General features: G+C 38.9%; 1 protein-coding gene across 2 annotated transcripts in view; it reads left to right on the top strand.

Annotated features, from left to right (window-relative positions):
- klhdc8b (kelch domain containing 8B) overlaps positions 1–12,498 on the top strand; it is a 96,456-nt gene that overhangs the window by 22,422 nt on the left and 61,536 nt on the right. For both annotated transcript variants that reach the window (XM_077543936.1, XM_077543939.1), the window contains exon 3: positions 1,268–1,701. In XM_077543936.1, coding sequence (XP_077400062.1) covers positions 1,311–1,701 — 391 coding nt within the window. In that variant the 5' untranslated portion in view covers positions 1,268–1,310. The remainder of the gene's footprint in view (positions 1–1,267; positions 1,702–12,498) is intronic.

Genomic DNA, 12,498 nt, shown 5'->3' with positions numbered 1-12,498 from the left:
TTATTACTATTTCAGTTTATATACTTTTTTGGGTTTGGTGACATGCTATTATGGTTTCTAATGTAAAATATGTTTTGCCTGAATAAATGTTGGAAAACACGGATTTAGTTATAAGCAAACCTCGTGGCCGGTTAGCATTGTTACGCTAAAATAGGCTAAAACTTACCCCACAACTTCATTTAGCAGGATTATTCTAAATTTTTAAAAGTTAAATTCTAGTTAAATATCTGTAAAGGTAATTGCAGATCATGCTAAAGCTAAAACTTCTGTCCACTTGAAATAGTGCCAAGTGGTGCAGTGACCCACCCCATCCAGCAGGTAGAGCTGTGGGGAAAACAAGTGTGCACTTACAGCAAAAATGGTGCAATTTGCCATCATCTATCAATCTCACGAGCCAGGCGGACTTGTTTGTGATTATTGGGCCTTCACTGCAAAAAGGACAGTGGAAATTTTAAGAAAAAAATACTTCAAATAAGCAAAATTATCTACCAACAAAACAAGAAACTTTTGCTTAAATTTACCTGTAAGATTTAGAAAATTACGAAAAAATAATACTAGGCCCATATCAACCACAGTGGTCATGAATGTAGTATTTTTAGACTAAAAACATTGATTTTTTTTCAAGCTTTAATGTATAGAGATATTGACTTATTCATGACCCAGACAGGGATTGAACCCAAAACCTCCCAGTCTGAGGGCAGACCACGTAGCTTGTAGTGTAATTACTGTAAAGAGAAAAAAATGACCTTAGTAAATATAACGGCACAAACTGATGATTTTTCAAGGAAAAAAATGCTTACAATAAAGTGTTATATTGCACTTTTTCTGATTGTTGTATTTTTCCAATTGATCTTTTTACTAGATTATGCAAACTCTTAAAATAGGAAAATTTAACTTATGAAACCCCAGTTCAGGGCCTTGGTTCTTGGTTAGTCATCTTATGTGGAAATTAAATGTTTGTTTTAAGCCCCACAGTACAAACTGGCTGTGCCAAGACTGCTTCATCAAATAAGATCATTAAGTACCGTAATAAGTTTCTTAAAATAAGCAGAATGTTCTTTTCTGACAATTTTATTTGATGTAAAAATAACTTGTCAAAGCAAAAATAAGCAAATTTAGGTTAAATGTAAGAAATTATATCTTACTTAAGATTTCCGTTTTTGCAGAGTTGGAGGTCAGGCGCATTACTGAGAGCCGTTGGAATTGTGTTTTATTTTCAATCACGCTTTTATTTTTCTCACCCTCCACTCATGCTTCCTCCCGTCAGCCTGGTGTGTGATGGTCTCCCCCCTCCTCTCAGTCTCGGAGACATGCCCGTGCAGGAGATGGCGGTGAGTCCTGTCAAGTCCCTGTACTGGGAAAAGTTCCCCCCCATGTCCCAGCGCAGAGTCTACTGCACCCCAATCTACCACGAAGGCCTGCTGTACGTGCTGGGGGGCTGCAGTGAGACCGGCATGCCCCTGGACAGCGTGGAGGTGCTCGACGTGGAGAGCCAGACGTGGAGCCAGCTGCCGCCGCTGCCCACGCCGAGGGCGGGGGCTGCGGCCGTGGCGCTGGGGGGGCAGGTCATGGTCCTGGGAGGCATGAATCAGCAGCAAACACCGTTGGCATCGGTGGAGGTTTATCATCCAGATGAGGGCAAGTGGGAGCCAAAGGCCAGTCTGGGGCAGCCGTCCATGGGCATCACCACTGCGCAAATAGGTACGCTTACATTAAGTGCACGTGAGGATGGAACTTTGCTGCTTGACTTGACTTTTGTGTGCCTTTGAGAAAGTACAATCATCTCACCTTGCATTGAGATGGGATTATTGTTCACACACAAGTGCTTTTCTTTCCATTTGATGTCTTCTGAAATTAGCTGAGCATCATTACATTTCTTACGTACGACTTTCAGTGATACGCAATTCAAACAAATCTTTGTAATAGTTAAGAAAAAAAAAGTCAAGGCGTGACAAACAACAAAACCGTAAACATTTAATGACTAATCAACAAAGAAATCCTGTGCACAGCAGGCTACCACAGTCATTAATATATTTAGCAATAACTATTGATAGATAATTGTAAATATGTATAATAATATACTATAATAGATAGGCATAGGATTAATATGTGTCTATTAAGATTGGGCATTTATTATGGGGGCAGGTCCTTTGTTTATATAATGCATTTTTTTAATAACTTGTCTTATTATCTAATAAAGTCTTTATTGTCAATAATACTTAAAGCAGGGGTGCTAAAGTTCGGTCCTCGAGAGCCCCTATCCAGCCTGTTTTCCATGTTTCCCTCCTGCAGCACAGCTGAATCTAATGATCAGCTAATCAGCACGCTTTGCAGAACCCTGATAACGATCCTGATCATGAATCAGGTGTGTTAGTGGCGAGAAACATGGGCTGGACCGAACTTGAGCACCCCTGACTGAAGGATCTTTGTTCAATGTGTCACTTTTTTACTCGCGACTGCCACCTCTGGCCCAAAGCGTAACTGCAGCATCCCAATTGTAGAAAGTTAGCAGCTTACGCGTGTTAGCTAACAACACAGGCTAATGATAGCACAACGCCACATGTTTGCTACTCCGCGGGGACGCGCATGACGTCACCCTCCACCACTCCAAACCTTCCCCTCCCCGATGAAAGTGTAAAACAGTAAAACAGTCAGGGCTCTTTGTGCTCACCTGGGCATTAGTGGAGCATGTATGATGTAGAAAAAACTTTAATTTTACCTTTTTAAACGGCACAATGTACCTTTAATGTAGATCATACGGATTACAATATAATTAGCGATGTTAACGATACCACTTTTTTTCAGACTAAGTATGAGACTTTGAGTATTCACCGATACTGAGTACCGATACCTCTACTTTTAGCATAATAAATGTCTTTAAAAAATTGTGAACAAAGACCTTTCTTTCTGACACAGATTATGATTCGCTGCAGTATAGTGCCAACTACTGCTGAGGATTTACTCAATATCAGATTTATTTGACCAAAAGTATCGGTTGCTGATACCAGCGGCCTCCACTAGTACCCGATACCTTAAATAAGGCCAGTATTGGCCAGATACCATTAACCATACTTGGTATCGGTAACTCGCCCATCCATAAAAATATTTTGAAGTACAGTCTATATTCTTTTATAGCCTCTGTCAGGTTAGAACACCATCACTTCTTTCTTATCAAGTTTTTCTGGACACGACAAGGTTGTGTTTGTCCCATAAAACAAATCAACTTTTGTTTTTGTATGTTGCAGTACCTTCTCTCTCTTGTGACACAAAACAAGAAAAAAATTGCTGTAGACGAAAAGTCTTACCTCTGAAACGGCAGGCTTAATTAATTAGATGTTTTTTTGTTTTTTGTTTTCTTTTTTTTTTAATGGTGTGAGAAGATGCTGTGTTGATTGACTGAGAAGCCTCTCCAGCGTCCCTGGAGTGGAGTCTGCTTGCTTGTAATTAAAATTGAGTGGTGCTGAGATCAATGTCCACTCACACAAGTCAAGAGGCTTCTGCTTAACTAAGGCTCAGGCTCAAAACAAATTGCACACAAGTATGAAGATTGTCAATATGAATACATTTGGTACATTGAATGTCGGTGTTTGTATGCGGACAAACATACAGTAAATACAGGATATTTGTATGCGTGCATCAGCACGATGTCAAGCTGCATGTGGAGAAGAGTTGCCACACAGTCCACAGCAGATGAATAAACTTTGTGACGCTTCTGTTCATTCCTCAGACTACTGCAGACTGCTTCAGCGTGTGTGTGTTTGTGTTAGCACGTTGCACGCATGACAGTTGAGTGGGAGGAAGGAGAGAATAAACTGTTTACACGCACGCTACTGGAAGGGAGTAGATATCTGGAGATGTGACACGCCCTCAAAATATGAGTATTGCATGAATTTCGCGTCTGTGCGATCAATTGTCGATTAAGAAAAATTATATGTTATTATAATTATAATATATCAAAATTTTCAGGTAAGGTGGCACTGTGCTTCTAGTTAGTCTTGAGTCCTGCATAGCCATATATTCTTTATCACTGGCGAAAAATATTGACACACTGTCAATCAAAACTGAATTTTATCTTTGTAAAATCAGATTCTATGGTGCAACTCTTGTATAGGCTCATACCTAGTGTATGTAATGACGTAAATGTGCAGTTGCAACACTCAAATAGGAGGCTGTGGGGCTTTGTAAGTTAACTGCTCTGACTGCTGTTTTGTAAATGTTGCAAATGTCAACTCCGATCTGGAAAAAGAAACATTCAGCATCATTAGAAATCTGAAGTTTCCTGGAGCGAAAGTTGTTGCGAAAGAACATGGTGTGACTTTAGATTGATGTGTTTCTGAAGTTTACATACACTCTGGGGGTCAAAAATAACCCACCTATGGGTCAAAAATCTTCTACTTGGGTCAATTTGACCCAACTTTTAGTCAAGAAATGGGTCTTTCAGCATAAAACAACTCATAAATATTGGTCGGATCCTGTACTTGGGTCAAAAAATTGGGTCAATTTGTATAAAACAACCCAGAAAGTTGGGTCGGTCCATTTTTGATCCATAATTGGGTTACTTTTGACCCAACTGTTTTTAGAGCGTACATAAACTTGAAGCTTGAAGGCTGGCTTGTGATATTTAATGTTGACACATCCTGTGTTTTGACATGCACAAATGGTGCCAGTGCATTATAATGAGACACACACACACACAGTGTGTGTGAAAGTCGTGCAGCCCTGCGGTCAAGACACTCCCTTAAATGGTGGCTGTCACATTGCTTCACATCAACAGCTCAGCGCTTGCAGTTTGGCTGCTGCACAATTAATAATACTGAGTATCCATCACCCGTTGCTGAGTTTCTGGAGAGAAAAAAAAAACACACGATCACGGCCATCATCTTTTTTTTTTGAATTGACGCATCCTGACACTCCCCATTGTGGGAGACGTGTGACCAGGGCGAGAGGAGCCGCAGCTGGAAGTTAGCGGAGATGTTTGGATTTCAACAAAGACGTCATGTTGTTTACATGGCGTGTGCACTGATGATCTAACACAACGCCCACGCTTGGAGTAGTAGAGCCTTCGGTGGTTTTGCATCCTCCTACTGGTCCTGCCAAGCTGTCAGCATGTTTGCGTTTGTATGAAGGGATTGTGTTGGTGTCATATGTTGCCATTTATTTGGTGTATCGCAAAGTAAACTCTCTTTGGGTCTCCATCGAACAAAGATGGCCTTTAAAGTAGGGCTGTCAAAATTAGCGTGTTCATTTTGAGTTAATTTAAAGTTTCTTTAACGGCACCAATTTTTTTTTAGCGAGATTTATGACTGTCCTTTACGTGGAAAGCCTGTACTGGAGGAATTTCAATCGCAACGATGCAGACCACGTCCACGTCAAAGTTGAGAAGTAATACATTTAATTATAAATCATATATTTGTGGAGACTGGGGTCAAGGTGTATTTTACAATTTTAAAAATGTGCAGAATTTCACAAGTTACTTCATGTTCAAGATTAGATAGTTTTAATTGTTTTTTTTTTTACGATTGCATAAACACTAAAAACAATAATTATCAACAACTTACACAGAAGGAGCAAAACATTGGACCAGATTTTCACCAATATAAACACAAAGTCAGCCTCACACTTTTTTTTTTTTAGAACAACGCACACAATGATTTGCAAAATACTGAACACACTTTTATACATTAGACACTTTTGTATGTCATTGAGCATAAAAATGGTTTCGGAAGTTCTGCCGAACGTCTTTGCAACGTTTTGCAGTCTTGAATGAAACCTGACGAAAACAAACTCTCGCTACGTGCGCGCACCCTCGCACGCCTGAGTTGCTGAATGAGACATGGGCTTAACTGACAAAAGTAATAACATGTTCAATTTAACTGATTAAGAGGAACAGTGAATAGTGATACCATAGAAGACATTTAATCTTCACACTAATGACTAATGTAAAAAAAGAATGATAAGCCATGTTACACAGTATATACAGAATGCTAATGTTTGTTTCCGCTGAACATATTTGGTGAGCATATATTCATTTGCATCCTGCTACTTGTAGTTGATAGTTATCTTGTAATTACAGTATTTTGATTGAGGCTGAACCTAGAAAGAAATTTAACGATCAACACATTCAAATTTAACATTTATTTAATTGCAACATTTTCAACCGTTTGACAGGGTATGAACACAGAGAATCCAGCAAGATGTTTTTTTCCCCCCTACCTTGTAACTGGACACATTGAAAGCAAGATGAAACTGGATCTAACCCTAAAAACTTTGATATGCATTCACAATAATAATAATAACAACGACAACGATAATAACAACAACAATAATAATAATAATAATATATCTAACGAGAGTCAAAGCAAAACTGCTTTATGTGTGTTTTGTCAAAAATATTAGCTAGCTGTGGTGTAAAAAAGTTTGATCAAAAAATTTGTAAATATAAAAATGCAACAAATAATTATTCAAAAAAAATAAAAACTTGTCATAAATAAATATTTTAGACAAAAAACATATTAGAGAGAGCACATGAGAATCTAATATACAATATTATCAACTGCAAAAATATTAAATATTACAGGTAAGATATATGCTTAATAGGGTCTAGACTTGCTCGGTAACTCCTTTGTTGTTTTGGCAGGGCGCTTTGGGTCATCTGTAACTGAAGGCTCTCCCACTCACTTTGGTTGTGTCTTACTTGAAATAGGCAGACAAGATGCTTGACTACTTTAGTTCATTTTGCTGCTGCCATCAATGAAACAGAGTGAGCTGAATGAATGAACATAGCCACAAATGAGATGACTTAGCAAATTCCAGCCTGGCCTTCCTCTTCTTTTTGCTCATGAGTGGTTGCCTGCTCTGGTCAAGACTCTATGCCAATATCACATATATATTTTTAATAATTAATAATATAATTAATATTTTTGGGCCAACTTTCAGCTCTCAAAATCTTTTGCTTGCAACTCCTGTCATTTTCTTTGGTCTACCTGTTCGACATCTGTCCCTATATGGGTGTTTTTTTTCTATTCAGGATATTACGAATGATTGTATTGTGCTTGTGCAATGGATCTGATTGATTTTTAATCATCTGCTTTATAATTGCCTGTTTTTCACCCGGTCAGCTCCCGAGTTGGTTAGTGTAGGCTATAAGGTGCTCTTCTGATTGGCATTGGCATCTGTGACATTATGCATTCTATTATCCTGTTGGACAGCTCTTATTTCACCCTAATCTCGCCAGCCAGATTGATAATTGTGAATCACTTGAAGGAAATCTTCACATAATCAATCTGGTACTTCACTAGGCAGACCTGTTCGGGAAAGGCGGGGCTTGCTGTACAATAGTTTGAGCTGATTGGACGATGCAGGATCTTTGCACATTTTGTTTTGACCAATCAAGGCAGCGGATGAAAATCTCTTCTTCCGTTTCATTTTAGGGAGGGGATTACCAGATAAAAATGCACAAAACTCCTCTCGCTGTTCATATTCAACAAGGAAACGGTGAGTGATTCTGCGAGAACATTGTTTCCCCCCGCCATCGGCTCTTATAGGTTTCGTCCTGCCTAAACAACGAGTGATTGGTCAGATCGGAAAAAGATCGACTGCAAACGTATCAGTGTGAGCGGCACAAGCTGTATTCTCCGGAATTTCTGAACTCACAAATTTCGCAATAATTCATCTTGCTGGCAAGGTTAATTTCACCCTGCTCTCTTCATGCGTTCACAGATTTTTGCATTTCAGAGTTGTTGGCTGAACAAGCAAGCGTTGATGTTGCTTGGCAACAGGTGTGTAGTTATTTGGTTTTGTGTTTTATCAGATTTGTTGTGTGTTCTAACTACCACAAGCAGAGTTCATTAATTTGTAGTTACATGATATGTGTGTACGGTATGTGTGGCTGTGCACGTGTAAATTAACAGCACATATTCGTGAGAGCAAATGTAACATCTCTTTCCTGCTATTTAACTTGGGTGCGAGGTGACGTAGAATGTGGTGTAAAATGACACACACACACTTACTGTGCGACTAGATTCTCAGTCTGCAGACTTGTAAGAAGACACTTTTTAATTGCTACTCCAACCTGGCTGCCTAAATAGAAGACTTCACCGGGGCTTTTGACTGTTTTGTTCATCTCAGTCAGCATTCACTTTCTCTCACAGTTTAAAGGTTCGTGTCTCCTCAAGGAAGAAAAAGGGTGCCAGAAGAGAGCCTCTAAAAGCAAATCTGGATACATGTCGCTGGCATGAGGTAGACTCCAAGGATCACATGATTAACATTGATCAGTGTCTACTCTTCACATCAATGAATATAAGTATATAAATATAGCTGTTTTTTGGCTGCAGAATTTAAAACTCAAGCTATAGGATAATGCATGTAAATAAAACACTAAAATGCATGTAAATAAAACACTAAAATTGAATAGTTACAAGCTTTGAAGACTTTGAAAACAAAACAAAGTAAAACTCATAAATGTGGTTACAAGTGTAAGAGAAAAAACAGCGCTAATCCTCTTAATTGCTACTATGCTAGCTTTGTGTTTGCAGATATTGATATAGTGACCTATTGGGAGCTGCACACACCTATCACCGCACGGCACTCTCGATTATGATTGCACAAACAAATTGCCACATAGCTGTAGATGAGTGCTATCGTAATCATCTCTACTTACGGCAGTCTTACTACAGCTAAAAGTGGAATTTTGATTATCTGGAGGGTAAGTTGAAGAAAAAGCAGTTCACGCGTAAGAAAAAAAACGTAATGCAATTTTGGAATCAGCATACCAATTTTAATTTTAATCGGCATCGAAATCTAACTCAACAGATTTTTTTTTCTTTCTTTCTACTGAGGTTCCTTTAACTGTATCATAACACCACACTCTCTTTTGGTCCCTATTCCCTGTCACTTACACTGAGTTGCCTTCTTGTCAGTCACCGGAAGATAGATGTCAAAATTTGATAAGCCTCTCTGGAAAGAGCTATGAAAAGAATAAATACGAAACAATCCAATCCAAATGAAATCACACAATATCCCAAATCCAGAATATCACATCCTACCAAGCTCTTACCAGCAGGCAGCCCACCGGTGCTTTTCTCATGTTTGCTGCTATCAGCAGGCTAATAGAGGAATATGAAGCAATTAATAAGACATTAAATGAGCAAAACCTGTTTCATTTGATTTGGTGTGCCTCACTGGCTGCACTATGTCCCAGTCGGCTCATTGGCAGATACACAGATGATAGTTTATCTGCACTCACTCAGGTATTTTGCTTTGCAGGTGCTGTCTAAATACTAAGGACATTTTAATTGGGTTGCTGTGCTGTCTTCAATGCGGCATCAAGCAGAAGTGATGGCATGGGATCGAGCAGCGGGAATATTGCTATATGAGATGCTACATTTACATTAGTTATTGGTTCATAGAGCAGTCGCTACTTAAAGGAACAATAACAATGAGTGGATTGTTTCCTCTTTATGAGCTTAGCGTCTGGAGGGATCATGTGATGTCAAGCCAACAGCTCTGAGGTAAAACCAGGAGACAAATGCTGTCATCACTGCTTGTTTTTAGCTGTCTGATTAGCTGATGTCGGCACAAAACAAAGTCTCACTCATTGCCACTTTCGAGGAGCACAGTTCAATTAACATACATCTGCACGACGCGAGTTAGCATCCGCAGGCTTGGGGAGTAACGGAATGCATGTACCGCCGTTCAAAATCAGATTGCAAAAAATTTTTACTTCGAGGGATTACAATTTCTACGATGACAGAGAGTGTGAAAGAGGGAGTGAAAGAGAGAGAGAGAGAATGAGAGAGAGAGAGCGTACACGCCCGCGCGCCCGGGATCGTTGCTACATGTCGGGGAGGTGGGGACGAACAAACTGACCATGTCCTCCACACGCGGGCAGTTTGAAAAAGCTTCACGGACGGGAGGAGGAAATGGCGACCGGTATTCACTGGAACTTACACGGAGCGAGAGTTTGAGCTGAGAGTCCAGCGGCATGCTATGCGCTGTAGCTTCTTGCTAGCTAGCCCGCTAGCCTACAACCATAATGTGAGTTGCACCTTCCAAACAAATGTTCCTCACACCAATTCACTATTACTTCTACTACAACATATACACGGCTAAACTTGTGACTGGGATAAAAGTTCATTTTGCAGTTGATGTCTCTATCTATCTATCTATCTATGAGGTGTGGTTGCTTTCAGTGACGGTTCGAAAACAGCATATGGCCTTCAATCAATCAATCAATCAATCAATCAATAACCTACATGCTTTTTAATTACACAAGGATTTTTGCTAGTTGTAGGCATGCCCGGGTCCCTATCACCCGCAAAAAGCAGGGGCACATTGTATAGAATATATATTTTGTCTTCATGATCATACTCAATATTGGAGTAATCCAAAAGTAATCCAATTACATTACTTTAATATTATGGTACTTGGATTATGTTACTAACTACATTTTTTGAGCAGGTAACATGTTACTGTAATAGATTACATTTTAAAAGTAACCCTCCCAACCCTGAGCATCCGATACACTCAACCTCAAATGCCACACTCACAATCGTGCTCACGGCAACAATGCGATGTGGTCATCCAGCACAGTGGCTTGAACCCAAGTGAACTTCGTCCCTCAGGTTGAGTTGAAAAGCAAGCTAAAATCCTGGACTGTCAAACCACGGCCGGCGCTATTCTTAAAGGATTACTCAACAGGAAGTCAGACTCTTACTCCACCCTTCACTAAGATTTGAAATGAGCACTCAAAGAGGGTGTTACCTGGAGGACCGTTGGGTTGCAAATGAGAAGAGGGTTGGGCGTGGTTTGGCTGTGATTGACAGCAGCCACTCTCTAAGAAGCCGTTTAAGGAGGCGTGCATGAGAATGACGTCAGTTTATATAGTTTATCAGCAAAAAAGTTGAAGTGTTGAGTTATGCTTATGTTTATGTGTTTATGCTTATGTTATTTGATGTGAAATCTGTTACACATACACAAATAATTGTTTAAGTTCATCTGTGGTTAGTTGTCTCACTTCTTCCATCCCCTTTTTTTAATACTTTGCATTATTCTTCATGGCCTCTGTTCATTTGAGATTGCCTCTGGCTGCCACTTTGTCTTTGTCTCCACTGTCATGATAATAGTCCATGGGCAAGATTATAGAGTTATCAGTGTTGTCCGAAAGTAATGTCACAGTCTGAATATGGATGGGGGAGCCCTTATCTCGAAGTGCAGGTTAGCAGGCTGCTGATGTTCATTAAAGCGAAGAATGATGAACACAATAATACTTCATTTAATCCCTCTAACCGTATTATAGGGTCAATTAACTAACTGAGATCAGGACAATAACAAGTCATATATTTGAGTCAATATTAGAGCTGTCAAACGATTTTGAAAAAAAAAATCAGATTAATCACATCTTAAAATTTTGATTAATCACGATTATACGCTTAATAAAAAAGGCTTTTTTTTATCAACAATTCCCCCCTGTCAAATTTGAAGAGCACCAGGTTATGTGCTTTTGACATTTAAAGTTATGAAGACGTCTTCAACATTTTTTGATCCACTGCACACGCTCATCCTCCTCTTTTTCTAATCAGTTAATTACTTGCATAATTTAAAATAAAAATAAAAATACCCCAATATTTTGACATGAACAAATATTCTAAATGTGATATACAAACATTTATTAAATGCTTTACTTTAATGCATGTAATTATGTTTATTATTACCTTAAACGTAGCCATCCGCTGTCACGCTAAAGGATAATCTATGGTCAAAATTAATAGTGGGATTAATCTGCGTTAATTCATGATTATTGCGATATTTTTTGTGATTAAATAATCAATGAACATCTTAACTTTGACAGCACTAGTCAATATATAATATCTTTACTTTCGGTGTACCTAAATGAGTTCTTATTTTAGTTTCCATCATCCTCCTATTTCATCAGTATTCTTCAGTATTTTGGCTGCCATCATTCATGCATCATTCCTACATGCATGAAGTAGAATGGTATGGATTTGGGAATTTAGATGATTTATCTGCTGGGCTTTTTCATCCCAGCAGAGACTGTGCTTTTCACACTGTGAGAATGTTTTCTTACAGCTGCTTCATGCAAAGTCACCTGTTCTCAAACTGTAAAGACAAATATCTAGAGATTTCCCCACATTCTACAGTACATTTTCATGTATTTCAGTACTTTACTTCACATTTTAAAAATTCTTGAATCCCTGGAATAGGCTCTCTATTCAAACTTTAAAACACCAAAAGAAAAATGCTGAATAACTCATTGTACTTTGTGTACTGTGTGCAAGAGTGACTGCTGGTGATTTAAAATTATGTGGATAGAAAGCATCAATAACGCTACTTAAATCTCAGGTCTTAAAAATATTTATAAATACATATTTTTTTTTAGAAAAGACATGTTTTGAAAGTCGTGGTGCATGATGTTAATCTAACAGCCTGCTGGTAAAAATGAACATTAATAGAGGTTGACATGCAGCCTTTTGAACCAGG

The sequence above is a fragment of the Vanacampus margaritifer genome, chromosome 1 (genome assembly GCF_051991255.1).
Source record: "Vanacampus margaritifer isolate UIUO_Vmar chromosome 1, RoL_Vmar_1.0, whole genome shotgun sequence".
NCBI lineage: Eukaryota > Metazoa > Chordata > Actinopteri > Syngnathiformes > Syngnathidae > Vanacampus > Vanacampus margaritifer.
This window is presented reverse-complemented; position numbering and strand designations above follow the sequence as displayed.